The sequence below is a fragment of the Diabrotica undecimpunctata genome, chromosome 3, assembly GCF_040954645.1.
Source record: "Diabrotica undecimpunctata isolate CICGRU chromosome 3, icDiaUnde3, whole genome shotgun sequence".
NCBI classification, from domain to species: domain Eukaryota; kingdom Metazoa; phylum Arthropoda; class Insecta; order Coleoptera; family Chrysomelidae; genus Diabrotica; species Diabrotica undecimpunctata.
In genome coordinates this window covers 59465641-59490706 of record NC_092805.1, presented here as the reverse complement: position 1 = coordinate 59490706, position 25066 = coordinate 59465641, and the positions used below count along the sequence as shown (strand labels likewise).

At 30.8% G+C, this 25066-nt stretch overlaps 1 protein-coding gene across 7 annotated transcripts in view; it reads right to left on the bottom strand.

Annotated features, from left to right (window-relative positions):
* The window catches only part of Rbp6 (RNA-binding protein 6), a 1719762-nt gene that overhangs the window by 156725 nt on the left and 1537971 nt on the right, over positions 1 to 25066 (bottom strand). For all 7 annotated transcript variants that reach the window (XM_072525972.1, XM_072525971.1, XM_072525970.1 and 4 more), the window contains one exon: positions 20936 to 21020. In XM_072525972.1, the coding sequence (XP_072382073.1) occupies positions 20936 to 21020 (85 nt within the window). The remainder of the gene's footprint in view (positions 1 to 20935; positions 21021 to 25066) is intronic.

Genomic DNA, 25066 nt, shown 5'->3' with positions numbered 1-25066 from the left:
AATACCAAACAAGTAATCAATGAAACATTATTTAAATTAAAAAACCGAAACCTTCCAGGTCCTGATAAAATTTAAAATGAAGTTTTAAATATGGAAGGTATACTCATATAAAAAATTATTATATACTAAACAGTATGATAGTTGACGAACTAGAACCATGATTCTAATTTTTAAAAAGGGAATTTAAAAAATACTTGATAATTACAGAGGAATACACTTTTCATTACATTATAACCAATGTACTATAAGGTAATAATTTTTAAACATTTAATATGTACGTATGTTTCTGATATCTTTAAAATATGTCCACAATTCTTTTGAAGATTTTTCCAAGAAAAATTATATTAACACTAACTTGAGAGGATCTGTTAAGTTAAATGCAACTAAAACGCACGAACTAAGTACATAAATCTTACAAAATAGACTCTGAACTTGTACACTTTAATGGACCGTTTTGCTACTAGAAACAATAAGTGTCACATTAACACCTTAAAATGTTACGTAGTTACAGAATTTTTGTTAAAAACTTTTCTAATAACTATTTCTCGACTACACTAAGAATACAAACTTTCTGTTAATTTCTAGACTAAAGAATTTGATTTTAGAATGCACATTACCGTAAAATATTGTACTAAAAAGTCGGTTGTCTTTTAAATTTGGTCTGTAAAATAACTTGCTATATATACATACATTTTTAAAGACTGTTAAATAATTTCCTTAAGCTTTTGCATTACATATTATGATTACATAATAATATACATCCTGGTACTTAATTTATATTGTTGACGATGTCTTTATAATACCAAAGACACTCCTGTCTATCAAACAAACTAAACTTTAAAAAGGCTTATTGGGTTATCGATATTTGTTTAAACTGACATCGGATCGTTGAAAATGAGGTATTTTCTAGTTTTTTATTTTACTGCTTGTTCTGACTATTAATTTTTGTATAGATAAAAAGAAATAAGAATAAGGCTTACTCACAATCAATCTATTCTACCACCAAATAATAAATCCGATATTACCAATTATTGGATTAAAGTTTTGTTAACGCCATTTTTTTTCACAAAATTTTATTTTAAAAATATTTTTTAACTCTATTAGTTTACGAGCCAGATCCTTATTAAATTTTTTATAATAATTGTTTGTCCTCTCATACCAAAATTCACTCTCAAAATTCGTAATCAGCAGCCGAAATATATAAAAACAAACTTGGGTATTTTTACCTATTTACATTCACAATGTCTTGAAAAATTTTACACACAGGGGGTGAACGTTGTTTAAGGTATTTAGTTAGGAATATGACTGCCAAATACAGCGTGTTTAAAAATAATACGGATTTTTTTAAATTTAAAACCACAGTGAGTCTAACTAAAACAGGCTGTACTTTATAACTCTATTAAAATAAGAAATTTATCCTTTTTCATATATTACTCATGTTAACTAAAGTCAAAATGATCCAATTAGTTTCTCAGATATTTGTTTTGCAATCGTAAGAAGATGAAGAAAAACAATAACATAACCGATAAAGCTAAATAAAAAAAAGTTGTACAAAGTGTGTAAACACGACTGGTCACGATTTTTGGTTCTTTAACGAATACTGTGCAATAAATTTTTAAATAAAATTACAATTTTCAAGTTTTCATTTTTCACTTATACCGAATCTTTAAATAAAAAATGGTATTTTGATATACCTACTGTACGAATTTCACTTAACAAGAAATGCGAGTTCAGTTGAGTATAGCATTATAAGGTTAGTAGAAATAATATTTTTAGGTAAGTTGATTTTTCAAGGCGTATAAATGACTGACCTGCTCGTGACTTAACACTACTCGATTTTCAAATAAGAAACTATTAAAAATATAGTGTTTTTGTTGTTTTGTTACAGTTCTTGTAATAAAAAAACATGAAAAATCTCTCCAATCAAATAACTACAACAACAAGAATATCTGGATGCATGGAAGACTCTTTTGGAAGAAATTAGTTCTCGTAGATGAACGTAAAAACCAGAATATATAAAGCTGTGGTTGGACCAGTAATGAAGTTCCCTGCTGAATCCATAGCTAATACGAATGTTATGCAAAGACTATTAGAAACGATAAAAATACAATTACTTCTTAGACAAATTCTTAGACAACAAATAAACCATTAGAAGACAGAGTACGGAACTAAGATAATTGGCACATATTAAATAAAATAAACATAAATCAGTCGATCAAGAACAAAAAACTTAATCGAGCCAGAACATAAACTGAAAGACTGAGAACAGAGTAATAAAAATGAAGACCAACCAAAAGAAGATCAAAGAAAAGATCAAAACCAATAGCCAGACAATATCCGAAAACAAGAAACCTAAAATCCGAGAAGTAAACCAAATGATGGATAGGCATATATGCCTACAGAGAAAAGTAAATCGAAGTGGAAGACAAATTTGTAGCTTTTCTCCTTTTTTATATTCCATATATACCTTTCGTAACTCTACTTCTACTACCATTTAATACATTTGTTCTTTTTTAAAGTGAACATGTTGGGTTTTGTCTGCCATTATAATCATCTGTTTCCAATTTCATTGTGGTTGTATTTAAGATTTTTCTTTATTTCCTGCAGATAATTTTATTAAACCTATTTTTGTCTAAGTAGTCTAAGATGAGGTATTTATACAGGACTTTTTAATGCACATTTTTAATCGAAAACTCTAGAAGCGTAAAGCGTCTACAACCATAAAGTTGTATTTAATTATGTACTAGTATGTATATATGGAAAGCTAAAGTAATGTAAAAACTTATATTCATATCTTTATCTTAATATAACGGTTAGCTGATTTCGTACAATACTTTTAGGAATAATGCGCATTCGGTAACAAAAATACTTAAAACGCCCACCACAACGATACCTCTCATGGTGAGTTAAAAATTATGATCTATGATTATCTAGTTTCTATAGAAAAGATTAGATCGCACCTTCGGGAGGCTACATAGTGTAAGGGATACCAGGCCGACGTCTCACGAAGGACCAGTAAGGAAGAATTCTTCCGTGACCTGAAAAGGATAACTACTGCCCCGACTTGCGTGAATATTGTCAGTATCTATACAAAAATTTCCTAGCTATACCTAAAACCTAGCTTTACAGATAGTATAAATACGAGGGAAAATCAAAACGAAAGAGGAATTATAGTTCGTATATAAGAAAAATGATCAATGTACAAAATACAAATTGTTAAAAATCTCATCGCATCAGTAATCTTTTACATCGATTAGAATAGTTAAAGATTTAGGCATTACATAGTTATTGCAAAAAGTTGACGGTAAAGCACATATATTGATTTCCAAGCGAAATCGACATGGGCTTTAACTGTTTTAAATATATCAATATATCAATGAATTTAGATGACTTAACGATTTGAAAAATGAATTTCCATCATAAATTTAATATTTGGTTTTTGTAGCTATTGTAACTATTTTTAATAAAAATAAATTATTATTTTTTCTTTGTTACATGAATTGTACCAGACGCGTCATTTTGTTAAAAATGGTATAGGTGTTGGATCTAACCCAAATTCCTTTGATAATTCCGGTAGCAGTGAATTTTAAACTTTAGAGAAACACTTTAGACCGGTTCTTTAGTAACTCCACATGATGTATGTGTATGGAAAATGAATAGATCTTAAAAAATGTGACGTCGTGAACTCGTTTCTAAACTGATGCAAGATTTAAATGATTTTTAATATTTGATCCACTATCTTTCGTGTTGATTTTGCACAATAGCTTGACACGATGAAATTTCATGACCTATTGAAAGAACTAAGACTGATTTAAAAAATCTATCTACTAGTTATTAATTTTAGGAAACTATTTAAATTAAAAACTCAACATTTCTAATCGAATATTCAACGTATCACATTAACAGGCTGTAAAGAGGGTAGTATTTATTATGATACGAACCCAACGAAAGTCTATAGTACGTTATCGGCTTTCAATAAGACAACTTTTATTACTTTTCTTAAGATAACTTTTAATATTATTTATATTTCAGGCTAAAAGTTTCCGTATATGTATAGTAATTCTAACGAATATATGGCAACATTTAATAACTACTTGTAAACGTGGACTAAATTGAAATCCTTAAAGCAATAACGGTACAAGCGGCAATCTTACTAAAAATAAGTTATATCCATTTTTCAAATGGTTAGGTTCCTATCCACCTACAAAATAAAAACTACAGATTTTTGTGTATAGACGACTTCACGAGTTACAAATTTCCTTGTTACTTTTATTATCAAAATCAACTTTTTCAAGAGTAACAACGGTACTAGCCATCATATTTTTATAATGGCCGCTTCAAGTAGTCGAACAGCTCCACAAAATTCGTTTTATTATGAAGATTTTGAAAGTGATTCTGATTCGTATTTTGAGTCTGATGGTAGTGTTAAAGACAAAGACTATATTGAAAGTAATAGTGATAGTAAACACTTTTCAGGTAGTGAACCACAGGTGAGAAACTAAAATTTGTCGCTTGTCCCCTTTTTAGGGTAAATTATTGTGGCTTAAACATATTTTTTATATTTGTATTAAACAATGTTAATATACATTCTTAATTCTAAAATACAATAGCTACTACTTTCGTAATATTGCTAACAAAATCAAATCATGTTTGATTTGTAGGTTATAATGTCGATTTAACGTTGAGTTGTGGCTTATCACCTTATTGTCTTAAGAATTATTACAAAACTTTTATGCTAGTCCCAGGATTATAACTCCATTTTGTTTACAGGCAAATGAATATTCCACTGCTACCGAAACAAAAAATTAGTCCCTTGACAGACGAGGTTTTCCTTCCACGCCGGAGAAATCTCCTTCTTTAAGATGGCGCCAGGCAAACCCAGGGAACCAAAATATCTACTCTTTCGATGCTTCTTCGGTATATACCACCTATTTACCAGAATTACAATAGAGATATTGGTGTTGTTAAAAATACGGGAACAGATAATGATATAGATAATGAGACAGAACATTTGGACGACTTTAGCGATCTGGAGGATGAAAATTAAAGTGATTTTGAAACTTAAGGTGCAAGCCACATTTTTTCGAAATTTTATTGCTTTTTCTTTCCTACAAAAACCAAATAATTAAAATGAGCTTAGAATAATAGATCGAAGAGTAATTTTCACATTTCCCCATTTATTGAATTTCTAATAATAATTTAATTTGTAATTTAGGATTTAATTAAAACCTTTATAGTTTGTTGTCTCAAAAACTTAACTCTTGTGACATGTACCGTAATTGCTCTAAGGTCTTCAATTAATTTCTAAGGATAACATTAGATAAAATTTAATTTACTACAAAATTATCATTCTATTTTACGCCATATTGCTATTTAATCTTGTTAACATTTTTAAGACTTTAGAGAAGACAAAACACGAAATTTATATAAATTTATCAAACAAATAAAACGAGGTTATAAACCAAAAACTAACATGTGTAGAAACATCGAAATAACCAGCAACACTAACGAAATTCAAGAAACTTGGAAAATATATTTTGAAAAATTGCTGACCGAAAATTCTCACAATGATGTCGTAGAACATACAAAACATAAGCTATTCGAAGGAGAAGAAAATAAAGAGAATGATATAACAAAACCGCCAACGATAGAGGAGGTTAAAATCAAATTGCATAAAAAGAATAAGGCCCCTGGATGTGATGGAATACCCACAAAATTGTTAAAGTTGGGAGGAAGGAAAATATCAAAAAGGATGTATGAAGCCATATACATAATATGGACACAAAAGTAATGCCAAAAAAATGGAATAAGAGTGTCATCTGCGCAATCTATAAAAAGGGCGATAAATCGACTTAAAAACAAAACATTTGATAGACTAAATAAATAAGACTTGGATTGATAAGCCTTAATAAGACTCAAATATGTGTGACTCAAATGCATTTGCTTGTCATGCCAAAAGAATTTTTTTAAATATCATAACAATAATCTAAAACATCTACTGAAACAACAAGATAAAAATTTGAATGAATAGACGGACCGTTTTCGTAACGAACAAATATATGCTACCGAATGACAGCAGATCAGATTCAATTTAATCATGCAGAATATCATCAAAAGTACCAAAAAAAGGATGTTTAAGAAATTAATTAAAATACTCTATTATACACACGTCTAATAGTTTCAAAGAACACGAATGAAGGAACAGTGGAAAAAATTAAACAATAAATATACCGAGATACATAACCGAGAAACATATACAGAACAAATCATAGGAGATTACCAGTACGGTTTTAGAAAATGAAGATCCACGATAGACGCTATACATATGCTAAAACAAGTGATAGAGAAAACATATGAGTACGATGGAAAAACACTTATACTTTTCCTAGACTTTAAACAGAAAAGAGAAGAAGAAGAAGAGAAGAAGAAGAAGAAACAGAAAGAAACTTAACAGAAGAAAAATGATCCAAGACTTTCAAGAGAGTAATATACCAAATTAAATTGTAACAATAATAGAAATGACAATGAGATTTCCAAGCAATAATAGACGCCGAAAGAGACAGAACAGAAATAATAAAAATAAAAAGTGGAGTAATGCGCTCTCAACGGTACTATTTATTATATTACTGGACAAGATAAGAAAAAAGCTATCAAATGCAGGAACAATAAACAAGAATGCAGTACAAATAATAGGATATGCATACGATATAACCATAGTAGCAACAGCATTAAAGAAAACCTACCTAGAAATAAAAAACGAGGCCAAACTGAGAAGACTGGAAATAAATGAAAATAAAACAAAATACATAAACGTAAGCAAGAAAAAGAAGACATGAAGCAAAATGACAGAACTGACAATAGATGCACACAATTTCGAAGATTTTGAAACATTCAAATAATTGGGAGTACTAGTCAACAAAAGTGTAGATATGAAAAGAAGAATTCAAGCTGGAAACACAGCGTTTTATAGAAATAAAAAAAAGTTTAGGGATAAGAAGATAAGCCGAAACATAAAAATGAAAATCTACAAAACGACCATAAGACCAATAGTAATACATGCTGCAGAAACATTTACATTAACAGCAAGAGAAGAAGAACAATTGAAAGTTTTTGAGAGAAAGATTATCAGAAGACCAAAGAGGAAAGACGAAGAGAATACAAGACAATGTATGAATCACGAAATACAAGGAGAGATGTGTCAAGAGAACATAGTTAGAGCAATAAAATCACAAAGAATTAAATGATATGAACACATAATGAGAAGAGATAAGTTATAACGGAATGGATATCACCAGGTATCCCTAATCAAGTCAGGATATCACCTGACCCAAACTGAGATAGAGACAACATGTAGAAAAAGACTTAAGTAGTATGAAAATTAGAGATATAGAAAGGACAATCAAAGAAAGAGAAAAGAATGGATGAGAGTATTGGAAACAGCAAAGTCACACCAGAAACTCTAAAACCAAACCCAGAATGGAATGATCTCTTACACACAAGGATCTTCAAGTTATACCAGCTTCAGCTTCTTCGGAAACGTATACCTTGTATATATACACACGGTGCAATATTTATAAGTAAATTATTCCAGTATTCAGCTATAAACAAATAGAGAGAGAAGTAAGACATCAAGTAAAAAGTGCCAGTGGACGGACAGTATTTCTGTTTAAAACCAAAAGGCAAAACTGAACATTAATACTGGGATGAAATCAGGAATATATAAAGCCGGTATAACACCTTCTTCTTCTTCCTATGCCGTCCCCATTAACGGAGGTTGGCGACCACATTTTTAAAAGCTTCTCTGTCTTTTGCAACGTGGAATAATTCGTCTACAGTCATGTTTGTCCAGTCTCGAATATTTCGCAGCCATGACTTCCTCTTTCTACCTATTCCCTTTTTGCCATCGACTCTACCCTGCATGATGACCTGCAGAAGGCTATATTTATTATTTCTTAGTATGTGTCCAAGGTCTTGCGTACTTTTATCGTTCTCAACAATTTTTTGTCTCGACCCATTCTTCTCAGCACTTCCTCATTGGTGACCCTGGCATAACACCTGGTATAACACCAATAATAACATATGTATTAGACACAACACCAGGAGAAGCAGGGGTAGACGACATGAGAATATTAATAAATATGATATCGAATAAAAAGTGAAGACGTTAAAATAAAATGTAATGTATAGGAAGTACATGAGTAAATACTTGAAGAAAGATTAGAATACTCACATAAGGAGAATGATCAAGATAGGAAGAGACAAATAAACAAATAGTATAAGAAGTATCCGGTCGTATAAAATATGGAATGACAGCATTCCATAGAAGCATCAATCTATCAATACAGAAGCATAGTTAATGATAGAGAGAAGACAAAGGAGAAGAAAATATGTTTTCTTCACGATTCTTTTTTTTTTGTTATCCTGTTATAACGTAGTCAACACAGTAAATAGTTAGGAGCTAGCAAAGAGTTATTACATGGATAAGTAATAATATTAACTCATTAATTTTATAAATAAACTATATTTAGATGGTGGTTCTTTGTAAACTAACAATTTTTTTAGCTTGAATTATACCATCTGTTGCCAGGAGCCTAAAAGGCCTGTAGCGCTGTTATATATACCATGTTGCTTAAGTTTTGAATTTGTGTATACACTACTACTTGGAGTGGTACAAAAATTTATTATTGGAAACAATAAAATAATGTAACGAAATAGCCCATCTCTGATACGTCATAATTCTTAGAAGGATGAATCTAGAAAACGCAAGAATTGGCATTTCAATAGCGCCCGTCTTTCGATGCGGTTTCGATGAGACGAATTAGAGGTGGGACTATTCCAGAATATTCTCAAACATAATACTTTTGGCATATATATGTAACGATGTTAGGAGTAGGGTTTATTTGATAAGAGTACCGAACTGTAAACTTATAAATAAATATATTTATATAAATTCGAACCGCTCGTTTTATTTCATCTCGCTACAATAACATCAATGACGTTTAAGTCGATTATGATAAACTGAATAAATTAAATTACTCTCACACGTACAATTTAATAAATAATCAATCATTTGAAATAATCTACCACAACAATTAAAATACACTAAATATCCGTTTCTATTACTCTTTTGTACATAATATGATTGTTAAAATAACTTTTATTTGTTTGCCATCACAAAAATATTTAAACTAAAATAATTTTGATATTTATTTCGCTAAACAAAACTGTTTAATAAAATAACAGACCATTATTGCTCTTCATGCTTTATTTATGTATTATTAGTTTCCGAGTCTATGTCTATTCGCCATATTTACCATATTTACCTGTAGCCGTTTTGCGTACACTGCTGAGTACAGGCCTCCCGTAACTAATTAGATTGCTACCGTTCTTAAGCACCTTAAATTTAATTATGCTGGATGCTCTTGATGCTATCTAACCATCTCGGACGTTGAAGAACGTCCTCGATTACGATAATTATCATGTCTAGATCTCCATTCTAAAGTTTTCTTGGTTCATTTCCCAGCTGTTTTCTGGCAACACAGACTATCCAGTTTAGCATTGTAATTATTTTAACTGCTTACGTAATTCCAATTTTTCTCCTAACTATTTGATTTGAAAATATGTCTTTGAGAGATATATTCAACATTGACCTCTCCATTGCTTACTATGCCACTTACATTTTATTTATTACTTCTCTGGTAAGGGTCAGTATTTCTGCTCTATACGTTGGAACCGGAAGCAAACTTCTCATTAAGCATATGGGAAAATCTGATCTAAAGACTCTTCTCAGTTTTCCGTAAGCTGCCCATGACATGTTAGTTCTATTCTTCAGTTTAACTCTGTTGTTTGATTGTCTCTTTTTAATTTAATCTCGTGACCTAGGCACTTATATATAGGTATACACTTGTTCAATTTGAGTGCCGTAAGTTAAAACTTTTTTGGCCAGTAAAACGTTGGTCGTATATTGTGTTTTGGAAAAGTTAATTTGCAACTCTTATACAAGAACTCTGAAGATCTTAAAGAAGTTGGCATGTATCATTAACCTGGTCTGCATAGCAGTGCGTTCTAAGACTATTTTTTGTGTGTTTTAAATTAAATTAAAATATATCTTGTTTAACTTTTTGACATCTTTTTTACCATTTATTGCATTACTATTCTTTTTGATTTGTATAGACTCTAGGAGCTCCCTCTTCTGCCTATTATGTTCACTTTTTAGGATCTTGGTTTTGTCAAAATCAAATTTATGTTTCTTTTTGTTTTAATGTTCTGTGAGGGCTATTGAGCTTTTTTTGACATACTTGTGAGAACGTATTCTTGAGTTAAGTAGCTGACTGGTTTGTCCAATATATACTCCATCACAATTCGAGCAGGGAATTTCAGACACAAAATGCGATTTTTTTAATAGAGGGGTTTTTGTTTATAGTCTTGTTAAATTCTTTTTAAAAAGATTGTGCCCTTTATGAGCAGCCGTAATGTTATGTTTAGACAGAAGATTTGCAAGTTGCTTTGATAAACCTTTTATATAGGGGAGAGACATATCTTTTTTCTTTACCGTGTTGGTTTTATTATTCTTATTTTTATTGTAAAATGTATGCAGTCGCAATTTCAAAGTATTATCGATAAGGTGGTGCTAGTATGAATTAAGTGTTAGTGCTGTTTTTGCTTTTTTAATGGCCTGAGGTCCATTGATAGGATCTCGGATAATCTGATAGCTCTATCGGCGATTCCGATTACTACAGATTTCTTTTAAGACAAAGAATGATGAGAGTTGATATTCAGATAACTCGACGACCAGGTTTTTTTGGTGTACTATGAAGTAGTTATAGTGCTAGTTATAGTAGTTATAGTGTTTTCTCTATGTAAAGTCAGGTCTAGGAAATTAATTTGACAATTTTTTTCAACTTCTAATATGAAATTTAGTTTTTGGTAAAAGTTATGGAATACATTTAGTAAAATATCCATTTTATCCTCTGATGTTGCACTCAAGCAGTCATCTATATAGCGATAGAAACTTCGTTATGTGGATCTGAATTTATATTGTAATGGCATTGGAATTTATACTGTATAGTTATTATAAATGTATTATACACATTTACATTGTACACATTTATTATATTTTAATACTATCTATAAAAAACTAACCCATTTGTTAATTGGAGGTGATAAATAATTTATTCTGGATGGTTTTATTTTAAAAATGTACCGTAATTTTTAAAACATTAAACTTTGAGCCTGAAATACAAATTCTTACGCAAAAAGTATCCGTAACCCCTTATGTGTTCGTTGCTCCGAAATAATTTGCTATCCAGCGAGATCCATCTGAAAATTTGACTAACAGTCTAAAAATTTATACTGTTCTAACAGAATTTAGGCCATTTTGAGGAATATTTCATCACGACGGCTTCCTGAATCTACCCATTAGGAATAATTTATGTGGGGTATGTAAAGGTTTATCTTCTCTGATAAAAATAGTGATATGACCGTAAATTATAATTTTATGAAGGGCTCCAAGATATAACCGGGTAAATATGGGGCCGACAGCTGGCTTTGATTGGTTGTTCCGCCGGCTTAAAGGAAACGAAATTTTGCATTTATTGAGTAAGTGGCTCATAAAGCATTATATCTGATTCGGGGTTTTATGAAACACTTGTTTAATGTTCTGCACGAGGGATTAACTTTCGTAATAAACTAGATTATTCTGTACGGTTAATTTAGTGTAAAACAATAACATTTTCCAATAAACATAAAGGTTTATAGTACAAAGGGATTCGAAGAATGTATTTAGAAAGATAAACTCATAAACATAAATTAAGAAGATAAATCTATTAATGATAACGGTTGTTTTATATACGGACAGAAGAACAGCAGAAAACCTTTAAAATAACAATATAACTGAGCTTTATTATATTTAATACGAAAATGAAAAATAATATTTATATAGACTATCAAATTTTATTTCTCAATAAAAACTTTTAAACATATTTTTACAAAAAAGGCAGATGAAAAATTTTTGGAATACGAAATTGTTTCAATCAGAGGAAAGTAACATATTTTTGATTTATATTGCTTTATAGAAAACAATTGATAAAATATTTTATAATTTTACTTTACCAATTATGCAATATAATAACATAAGAGATCCAAGAATTGTTCAGAAGGAATAATGTTCAGAAACTAAACAGAATGCCGAGGAAGCATATCACACTTTTTTAAATTATATTTTTAATATTAAGAGAAACCAAACATAATCTGTAACCCATTTTAATTTAAATATCTACAACAAGGACATAATCAAATAGTTAGCTAGAACAAAAGAATTAACTGAACTCAAAATCATAGTTCTGAAATGAAGTTTATTTCGTATTTTGAAAACCATTTCCGGGGTGGAATTGGAAACATCAAAAATAATTTATTTTCAATAAAATTTGTGGTTTTTTCCTATTATGTATATATATATATATATATATATATATATATATATATATATATATATATATAGTAGATAAATTAAAGTTAACTCAAAATGATTACTGATTCTGATGCATAATATAAAAGGACTGATTTTAAAGGAGATAAGTTGTAGAATACTGGGCAGTAGGATCCTAAGACAATCACGTTGGTAGAAAAGTAGATGTTAAATAACTAAAAATATTAGCCTAAACTGAATGCTGAAGTAGTGAAGTTAACACATTGCTGAATGGTGTTTAACCCTTATCCAGGCAAGGTGGTTCCAATGAACCGAGAGTTCTTTTATCCCAAACTAATAAAAAACATTTATTAAATTTTATGTATTAATGAATTTGTTTAGAAGTATGTTTCTGTTAATATAGTCATCAGGTATTCCGTCAGTGGAAACAAGGGTTTGTCGGACCCCATTTTGTGTTTACATTTAAGGTCTCAATATTTGTTAAAAAATTTAATCTGGCAGGCAGGTAAAGATTTTAGAAAATCTTTTTGTGATTTATCCAAACGAGTTTTATGAGTTTTATTCGGGAATCCAATAATAAGATCTTGGAAAAAAAAAAGAAAAAACTGTCATTAAATTTGCTCAAACATATTAACACGTCTAACGATGTTTACAGTTGGTATTATGTCTATCCTAAATGACTTTTTAAACTGGTAATAATTCTTGAAATATAGTTAGGTATACATGTTTTAATATAAATAATGCATCTGCTATCAGTCCTTGGATATCAATGTTACTGTTGACCACTAAGCTGAAAGTGAAAGTAGATAGTGCGGATAAAATGTTATGAAACCATCGTCAGATGCAGAACTTTAAGAGATTGCCAATAATTTATGGGACTTCGATGACGAAGAATTTCCTGAAGTAGGTGGCACTGAAAGTGACTCTGAAATTGAAGATCATCTTCCAGAAGCAAGTGAAGAAAACGATCAGCAAGTAGTATTGAATGATCTTGAAGAACAATGTGGAATTAACTGGAAAGGTCAACCACAAACTTTCAAAAATACTATATACCAGGAAAAAAACAGCGGTAGATGAGGAACTTGTTCCGTATTGGGAAGGTGTACTTTCAAGCAAGATATGCCTTCAAAGCCAGATAAATATGGCATAAAAATATAATGTTCCTATAACTTATAAATATATTACCATTTAGGTGAAATACCATATAAGGGAATAACGTACATACAGTAGCAAAAGTAAAGCAACTCGTTGAGTCTTATTATAACTCCAACGGGTATCTGACTTGCGATAACTATTTCACGGATATTGATCTTAGTAACTCACTAACTCTGGTGAACACAGTAAATAAAATATAAGAGGTTTATTCCCCAAGAATTTCTACCAAACAATAACCGTTTATACAAATCATGCATCACAATGCTGACTGTGAAGATGATGTTAACAAAAAACAAGATATGATACTCTATTATAATGTGGTGTCGATACGCTAGACCAAATGGTTTACAAGTATATGTTCAAAAGACGGACTAACCGCTTTTGCATTTCTTATGAATATTTGAGAACATTTTTCCCCTCTCGGGGGAACCTAACTCTAACCCTAGAGAGCGCGTCCCCAGGTGGCGGATAGGGGAATGCCCTCACCGGCCTGTTTGCAGCTAGGCCGGCGGGTAGGTCGGAATAAATACCACCCGCAGACCAACAGGTGGGGTAGATAGGACTCCTAAGCCGTAGAGAAGGCAACTTATCTAAGAGAAGGATACTCTGATTTAAAACCCTGGTCCTCCAAGTTGGGGGTTGAGCATCGGGCCAACTCCTTAATACTCGGAAAAAATGATGAAAGGTTAAAAATTTCAGCAAAAAGCCTTGGAATTTGGACGGATTAAACTATAAACGAAATTCGCAAAGAAAATGGATTATGAATTTGGGTGCTTGGAACATACAAGGAATAAGGACAAAACAGGACGAGGTCTTCCGTGAACTGAGTAAAATGAAACTAGACATCTGTGTATTAACTGAAGTAAAGAAAAAAGAAAGAGGAAATGAAAAGATAAACGAATACCTGCATTTCTATAGTAGCGTAGAAAAGAGCGAACGAGCTAAAAGGGAAGTGTCTATAGCAATACATCAGAAACTAAAAAAATGTATTAAATCATGGCAAGAAATAGATGAAAGAATTATCCTCATGGAAATTAAGAAAAATGGCCATGAAATAGTGGTAATTGGAACATATGCACCGACGGATGACTCAAGGGTTGACAGCAAGGAAGAGTATTTTAACAAGTTAACAAATGTTCTAGCCACAATTAATAAGAAGAAAGAAATTTGGATCTTAGGTGATCTTAATGCAAGAACTGGAAAGAGCTCCAACAGTGAAATAATAGGGAGATATGGAGAAGACATTCTGAACGACAATGGTCAAAGATTAATAGATTTTTGCGAGGCACATTCTTTGAAAATATTAAATGGTTTCTTCCCCCATAAGAATATACACAAATTTACATGGACGCAGCCTACCAGGAATTTAAAATCAATAATTGACTATTTCATTCAGCGTAAAGATTCTAAACTAAAAACGAAGGACGTGAAGGTGTTTAGAGCCAGAATGTGGAAGTGACCACCATATGATTATTGCAAAAGTAATGGTGACATTTAAGAGAGAACAATCAAGTCACAAAAATGATGAAGTAACAGACATAGGAACAACCATAGAAAACATAAAATATAACCTGGAAAGCTTTAAACAAGATTCGACAAAGTTCTTATATAAAATTAGAATAGCTCAGAAAATAAAAAAAAAATAGAAACAAAGGACTTAGACCCTGAAAGTCTGTATGAGGTAATTAAAAAATATATTCATGAAGCGGCAAATGAAGCACTGGGAAAAGTTGAAAATCGGAAAAAAGGAAAACCTGAATGGTTGTCAACGGAACTAGACGAGAAAGTTTTCAAGAAAAAACAAGCATATTACATATGGCTCCATTTCAAAGATCCTCAAGACAGAGAAATATACGCTAAATGGAATAGAGAAGTTAAAAAAGACGTGGATAAGGCGAAAAATATAAACTGGGAGGCTAAGTGGGATGAACTGGACAGATTTATGGGTGGAACAAAAGTGGCACAAGCTTGGAAAACATTAAAGCAGTTTAGGAAAAATGAAGACAACATTTCTTTCATAAAGTTAAATGAATGGGAAGAATATTATACGAAACTGCTGAAAGAGGATAGAGTAGAGTACAGATGGGAAAAGATAAGGGAATTAATAGACAACAGAGACGAAAGACAGGAAATCCCTTTAATAACATTATCTGAATTGACGGAAACCTTAAAAGAGGTTAAAAACGGAAAAGCCGCAGGGCCTGGAGAGATTCCCATAGAGCTGGTTTTATAAGGGCCGACTGCACTTTTAGAATTAATAGTAGACCTTTTCAATAAATGTATGTGTGGAGACCAGGAAATTCCTAAAGATTGGAATAAATCTTATATAAGCTCCATATATAAGAGGGGGAATAAAAGAGACTGTTCCAATTATAGAGGTATTAGGGTGACGAGCTCTGTGGGCCGGTTGTACGGCAGAATATTAAAAAAGAGGGTTAAAAGACAGATACAAGATATTGAAGAACAAAGCGGCTTTCGTACCAGGACATCCTGCCTTGATAATATATTTATCCTACGACAAATAATTGAAAAGCGTGTCGAAAGAAGTAGAGAGACCCATTTGGTATTTATAGATCTTGAGAAAGCATATGATAGTGTCCCGTTAAAGAAAATGTTTGAGGTCCTCGAAAGGCCCGGATTGGATTCGACGTATATCCGAGCGATATATAAATTGTACGAAAATGCAGTTAGTTGTGTAAAAATTGGAACCAGAACCTCAAATGAATTTAAAGTCACTAAAGGCCTAAAGCAAGGATGCTGTTTGTCACCGACACTCTTTAAAATATACGTCCAAGAAGCATTGAGGAATTGGAGAAATAAATGTAGATTTATGGGCATCGAAGTGGGACAAGAAACTCTGTATACATTGATGTTTGCGGATGATCAGGTGGTGGTTGCAACCGATGAGGAAGATATAAATTATATAAATCGAAAATTATTTGAGGAATATGCCAAATGGGGGTTTACTGTCTCTCTCTCTCTCTCTCTCTTGTCGTTTCCTCATTGCTGAGGATCGTGATTTCCTACAATGCGGGCTGTCAATTCTCTCCATCTCTTGCGATTTTGGGCTGCTCTCATGGACTCGGAAAACGTCTACTGTAAACATAAGCAAAACAGAATATTTAAAAATTGGAGGAAATACCACAGATCTGAAGCTTGAAAACGCAGTCATAAAAGGCTGCAACCAGTATAAATATCTAGGAAGCATCATATCAGCAGATGGTAGAGTTAAGATAGATGTACAAAACCGAATAACCCAAGGGAAAAAATGCATCCAAATACTGAATTCATTACTGTGGTCTAATAAAATAAAGATGCATACCAAACTTCGCGTATACAGAGCAATTGTAGAATTGCTCTGTATGAGCAATTACCACATATGGTGCCGAATGTTGGACGATGACAAAGAATGAACGAGATAAAGTAGACGTTGTGGAAATGGATTATCTTAGAAGGTCATGTCGAGTATCGAGAATCGAAAGAATCAGGAATGAGGAAATACGAAACCGTACAGGAATTAGAGATACTCTTTCAGATAGAATACAAGGAAGGCAATTACAATGGTATGGTCACGTGATGAGAATGGAGGAGGAGCGGTGGCCAAAGAAAGCCTTAATGTATGTTCCGCCAGAAAGAAGGAAAAGGGGAAGACCACCAAATTCCTGGAGAAGAGAAATTACAAAAACAATGCAATCTAGAGGCTTAGAAGAGGGAGATTGGAAAGATAGGAAAAGATGGAGGCTGAATGCGGGAAGCGGCAATCGCCGTAGGACCCCCGTTATATGATGATGATGATGAATACTTGAGATCTGGATGAGGTAGCCTCCTTTATTGCTTTGACAAATTTACATTTAAAATTAAACAAAAACAAAGATGAAAAACGAAGATTATTTCTTACAACGACAGCAGAACAACTAGTGTTTCCACAAATTTTAAGAAAAAAATCAAGGGGCTACATCTGAAAACAAAACATTGTATTGAAAAAATGTCAGAGAATGGAGGTATTATTGATATCCAAATATGCAATAAACTACGACATTAAAAATAAAAAACTAAACTGTTATGGCGACTCCAAAGAACAGAAAATAAAAAAATAGTAAAACCATTTTAATGCAGAAACTTACAGGATATAAAAAGCAGACGGCCAAGGCATTTTGGCATACCTAAAATTAAGAAGTGTTTTTTAGGTTTTTGCTATTTACTGATCTCTAAATCATATCTGGATTACAGCCTTAATCAATTTTGTTTTTGTTGGGTAATCCATTTAAAAATATTGGTTTTCATAATATCCTCCATTGTATCAATATGGGGACCAGATAAAGATCTGGTAAGTTTTAAAGCCCTTTAAAGATATATTTTTGTCCTTGAAATATTTCATTAGGACTTTCGAAATGTTTTCTATACCCAAAAATCGTTAAACAAAACTGCTTGTTCGTTATTATAAACGTTTTTCGCAGTTTTGCAACTCTAGTATGCCCTATATACGCACCAGGGATTCGGTGATTATATGAAAAATAGAATTTAAAACATCGTATTTAAGAGATGATTATCCGTTTAATTTATATGATCGGTCAAAGCCTTAGTTCAGAATACTTTAGGAAAAATACAACCTAAAATTAAAATTAATTAAAAATTAAAATTTTTAGAATCTAAAATCTAAAAGGTTCTAAAAGATCTTTTTAGATTTCTAAAACATTTCTTTTTTAGAATCTAAAAGATTCTAAAAAAGAAATAACAAGAATCTTTGGTGTGTATCCTTACCCACGGACGCTCATAACTTGTCACTGCTTACCACTAAAAAGAGTAGAATTGTGAAAACTGTCACATACTTAAATTAATTTATTAAACAGAGGATAGGGAGGAGCACCATACTGAAAATTATGTAGAGATTAAACGAAGAACTAACAAATAGAAACGGGGAAGAATTGATGAAACTCGCGCCTGCAATGAATAACTTATAAGCAACACATACTTCAACCTCAAACTATAACATACATATATATTTTACAATACCAGAGGCAAAAGTAGATGATCAAAAGAAAACACAAAACTGCATCTTATTCACATACTCGACGTTAGAATACTAAGATCAGCAAAAGTAGTTATACAACATAGTTTGGTTTTATGAAAAGCTCTAATTATAAATACACGAGAAGAAGAGAACCAGACATACTTCAATAATCTGTACAATGATATTGATATATACACCGAAAAACAAGACCAAAATTACTTAGATATTAAAGAAGATATTGACTATGATAAAGATATCAGATAGTAAAGAGGTACAAATAGTAATCAAGAAAACGAAAAACAGAAAATTTTATTGGGTGCGGTAGCGTACTCGAGATCATGACAGGATTGACAAAGCTATTTCAAAAATAATATAGTCTACATTAAAATTGCTAACTTATCTTATCACAGAAGGTAATTAACACCGTAGACAAATCAGAAGAAAACACAATACCTGTTTTTTGGTTTTGGATTCGAACAGCTCGAAAAAATCAGCCGAATAAAAGCAAGCTACATTATTTTTACATAAGATTTTTAAATCTGCAAAGAAAGTGGGGGTGGGGGCTCATATTTAAGGTAATTTGATATATTTTTGAAAAATATTAAAAACGTGTTTTTAATTTTTTTGACTCAATGTAAATATCGCGAAATATTCGGCCGTTCCCCTTCTTTTGGCACACCCTCTATATATTCTACAATGGATACGACACATTCGTCTTATATTTGGAGCCCTACATAAAACTTCTCTATAAATCTATTTATTGTCAACTCAACTCTTCTATGTTTTATATTTATACTTGCTTAGTAAAACGAATCTCTTTTCAACGACTTCTACTACTTCAAAGTGCGATCCTTATAAAAATCTAAAAATTTACTTTGTCTAAAAAATTTATCAAATTTCCGTGTAAAAATAGATCAATTTCGAAAAACTATCTACCTCATGAAAACAAAATATCTATATAACTAACAAAATGTTAAATCAGTAAATTCTGCTAAATAAGTACTATACCCACCTATGATATGGTTTTGGTTCAACAAAATAGAAAAATGTATTATATACCGCTACAACATTGAAGGTATAATTATATCCACCTTTGTATCTAAACTATTATGTCTAGGACTCTATTCTAATAATACACAAGAAGAATATTATATCTTATTTTCACTGAAAGCAATTTGCTGGAAGTAAAAACACCAATATAAATGCTAATTTGTACTTATATTATAAAATATATCATTTAAAACAATTCTATTCAAAAAATCAGAAAAAAAAATAATTCTACAGGTAAAAAATTTATTAAAAAGAAAGAGAGAAAACTTGACTTCGAATATAATGAGACGGAGAAGACATTTTGTTCGATACTTGTTTGATAAATATATTGTCCTCGTATAATAAATTACTTTTCTACAGAAACTTTTGTTCAAATTTCTGATGGAGATTGAGATTGTTAATGAAGCCATTATGAAATTCTTCGAAAACCATAGTCTCTTAAGGTGTAAAAATGTAATTCATCCAACTTCTCGATAACTTTGACCTAACATAAACGAGGAATACGTATTTTGAGGATCATTGTGCTGCTTAGTTTACATTCCAGTTTGTGTAATTATAAGTTAAATTAATTACCACCTAGGGAATACTATTACGCACATTTTAGCCAATACAGTTAGAACTAAGGATTTAATTAATTAAATATCCGTCAGTTTCGTTATTAATTTGTTTGTTTGAAAACTGGTGTTTTTACTTTAATCAGCCAAAGCATAAAGCCAATTCCTCAAAGATAATATCATGTAAATAATGTACCAACTTATCAGTATTCAAAAGTCATGTATGTACAAACTGTATTTTCTAGCGATAAATTTCTTAAAGCTAGCAATTACAAACACAACCGTACTGCAATAAATTGGGTGTTCCTAATTAACCCATTTTCAAAATCTCCGAGGATTTGGCCAATTCCTTTCAATTGAAATTAAGACTAAGAATCAAGATAAATCTGAACCGCGAGAAAATAATGTCTTACAACCCCAGTCCTGCCGGCAACGTATTTGTATAGACAGTGGTTGGAATTTCGAGCCCTTGTACGCCCAGCAAATCGCTTACGGAATAGGCGAGGGTTGGAGCGGCCCGAGTAGCCGTCAAGGGCCGAACGGGCGCAAATACCCTTTTACAGCCTGCTACGTCATACAAGGAGTAATGAAGGGGAGCTGGGCCGACAGCTATAGCCGTTAATGGAATGGTTGGGGTGGTATTGATGGGTATCGGGTAGGGGGCGTAACGGAGAGCGGAAACCGATGTCGCGTTAGATGTCGCTGTTACAGGTCCGGGGTTGAGCATTAGTAACTCACCATAGGCTCCCCGGCCAGCTGCGCGGGTTTTGGCCAGGTTGGCGGGAAGCATCACTTCCTTCGGCTGTGCTTTCTTACATTCCACCTGAAACAAACAAAAATGTATATTAGAGTATTTACGTTAAACGAACATTATTTTACATATCCATATGATCCTTTTTGTGTCTATATATATATATATATATATATATATATATATATATATATATATATATATATATATATATATATATATATATATAAAAATAAAAAATGAAAAAACTATTTCACTCTTTTAATAGAAAAAGTTTCGTGCAGTATTTCTGCACTTCTTCAGTTCTAATAATTGTAAAGTCATATAAATATATCCATAATAGAACAAAAGTAAGAGATGTTGTCGAACTGGCAGCTAAACTAAAATGGAAATGGGCTGGACATAACGAACGTCTTACGGATGGCCGATGGAATAAAGAAATCGGAAATTGGCGGCCATATGAAGCCAAAAGACCACGAGGAAGACTGAAAATGCGATGGAGCGACGATATTAAAAGAACTGCAGGGCCAATATGGAATCGTCTTACAAACAATAGAGATGAATGGCGAGAATTAGGAGAGGCCTATATTCGGCAATCCGAATAGAGAAAAGGGCTTAAAAAAACGGGTGTGGCAGTCCAGTGAGACTGCCGGTAGAGGTTATATTTCTATACACGCGTTCGCCGTTAAAAATTTATATAGGAGTCAATCTGCACAATCATTACATATGTAATGCTATAGGTAAGAGAGAGCAGAAAGAGAAAAAGAATTAGTTATATAGGTATATGGTGCATCGTTTGCTGTATATAAACATTTGACCTGTAATAGGAGTATAGTAAATGAAGGATTGTATCAATATTTTAATGAAAATATATATTTTTATTTTTATATATGTATAAAAGGAGTTGAATGCAAAAAAAAAATTTAGACATACTCTGCAGTAAAATTCATTGTTTATTTTGTTATTAATATAAAAATTACAATACAATAAATACACTGCAACATAATTCAATATAATAATACAATATAAATTAAAATGTAATATTCATAAGTATTTAAAACTGCCAATATACATAACTTACTTTACGAAGATAAAAATAAAAAACCAACAACTCGGATTATGTTGTAAATTTTCATTTTATTTTAAAATTTATGTTTTTTGCGTATATTACATATATTTAATAAGATTAACGTGAGGTTTTTATATATTTCAAAAATAAAAAAGGAAATTCATAATTGGGATTCGAATTCACAACCACCAGCGTATGAACCAAACACGTAAAGGATTTGCCAATTAGACATGACACTAACGGATTTCAAAATTGACAGTTCTCGGTAAAACAGTGATTATTTTGAAATACAAAAGCCTAAAATAATTATAAACGTTTAATTTTAAATAATACACAACATATCAAATAAATAATAATATTAATACATATTATATTATATTATATATAATATTATATATATATATATATATATATATATATACAATATTATGTATATATATATATATATATATATATATATATATATATATATATATATATATATATATATATATATATATATATGTCGTAGGCAAGTATGAAATGCAGGCATTCTCGCAAAAGCCTAGTCATTTTCGTAATGACTTGGCAGTTTGTATAACGTTTTCATTTTTACGAAATGACTTCAACCTTTTAGGCATTTGCGAAACTACCGGAAACGATAATTTCATGATATCATGGGTAATAATTCTATTTTGAAACAGTGTTGCAAGTTAGGCACAGATCATATAATATAAAAAAGGGAAGAGAAAATGAATTAAATTATTATTATATACTTTATGTATTTTTGTATAATTATTTCTGCATTTTTATTGTTTTAGGCCTCTTTACGAAAATCACCCAAAGCATTGTTTCGATGGTTTTTAAAAGGTGCCAAATATTCTCTAGAATCAAAAACATTTGCACTGACTTTAAATTTTTATTCACAAAAAGAATGTGATTTTGGAAGAGCTTTTAATAATTCATTTAGGAAAGGAAAACATTTTTTTATAGTATATGATCTGTGCCTAAATTGCAACACTGTTTCAAAATAGAATTACCGTTTCCGGTAGTTTCGCAAATGCCTAAAAGGTTGAAGTCATTTCGTAAAAATGAAAACGTTATACAAACTGCCAAGTCATTACGAAGATGACTAGGCTTTTGCAAGAATGCCTGCATTTCATACTTGCCTACGACATATATATATATATATATATATATATATATATATATATATATATAGATATATATATATATATATACTTATATATATATATATATATATATATATATATATATATATATATATATATATATTGTGACGATTAGGGTTTATAGAAAATAATTTATAAGTTATATACTACATAATATTAGATATTTGGTTGTTTTAAATAAGTTATATACTAGAGAATTTAATAAAAATATATTTATGTGAGGGCATTTTTAATAAATTAGCATAATAATTGTAAAAAGTTGTATTTTAATATTGTAAATATATATAAGTGAGCCATGTGCTTAGGCAACCAAAAATACTCTCGGAGATTGACAGATATTTATACTCTGAAGTGACGTTTAAAAATATTTACGAATATAAAGTGGGTTATAATAATATATTGTTTGAAATGTGTATTTTATTAAATTAGAATGTTAAGTTACTAATTTAATTATATATTCTGATCTGAAAAGCCTAAATGTAAACAAAATTATTAATAGAAAAGAATGGAATTCTCTGGATCTCCGGAGATGGCCATGTTTGCGAAATGGTTTGTTCCAGAAAATTCATACAAGTATGAAATAGAACAAATTGGAACATGATATCTTACGAGATGGTTCTAGAATGTCCAAAAGATATAAATACCCGTGATTTGGATTCAAGATGGCAGTTTTTTAGAAGTTTTTATTCAGAAGTCAGGCAGTTTTTGAGTTTTTATTATGAAAGTTAGTTAGAAGATAGATACATTTACTTAGTGAAGTCAATTGTTCAGAAGTTTTTTGGAAGTTTTTAGTCAGAAGTCAGGCCAGTTTATTATGAAAGTTATTAGACACATTTAGTGAAGTAAATTGTTCAGAATTTTCAAGAAGTCAGTCAGAAAAGTTTAGTAAGAAATATGAAAGATTATTTGGAGTCAGAGAATCAGGTACAAATAGTCAAATTGTTTAATATAGTGAGTTAAATGAAGATTAAAAATTATGCATATAATTAATGCACATTTATAATTATACACAAATAATTATTGAAGATTATAAAAGTATATTGGAAGAAATTAAATTATATTGTGGTTGGAGATTAGTATAAATCAACTTATAATAATTGGATATTGGTATATTGAAAAGAAGAATAAATATAAATGCTGTTTGCTGGTTTGGTTGGTGGTGTATAACTGCTGGTGAAGAAAACTATATCTTAAATTGGTAGAAGCTGATAATTGGAAAAAGTAATTTCACAAAAAACAAGGATAACTGAAGTACGAAGACATTCAGTGGTGATTAGAATATATATAGTGGAAAACAGTTCATTTAGGCATTCAGTGAAAGAAAGGTACAAAATTTTGTTAATATAATTTAGTTAGTGTCATAACAATTTCAATTTTGAAGATAGTTTGTTTAAATTTTAGATTGTCTATAGAATTTAATTAGTTTTATAAGAATATCAGTTTAAAGATAGTTTATTTTAAATTTACATTGACTAGGTTAGATATATATGTGTGTTTCATAATAGTTATAATAAAGATAATTTAAAAAAGTACTTACAAGCTAATTCTTTGAGAACCGCGATAAAAACCCTATATTATTAAAAATACTCATTGCTCATCATTCAAACAAAAAAACACATCATAACAATTTGGCACCCAACGCGGTGGCTCTCTATTTAAAAGAATTAGTTTGGGAAGATAAGTGCTCTCATATAATTAAATTAATTATCAGTAGAAAGAAAAAATTATAGATTTTATTTTTAATTATATTTGAACAAGTAAAGTCTCAAAATGTCTCAAGGAAAGAAAGGTACAAGAAGCAAAAAGAATGAAGAAGATGTGGAAGTAGAAACACAACCTATACAAGAGGAGAGTTTAGTTCAAGTTCCACAAGATAC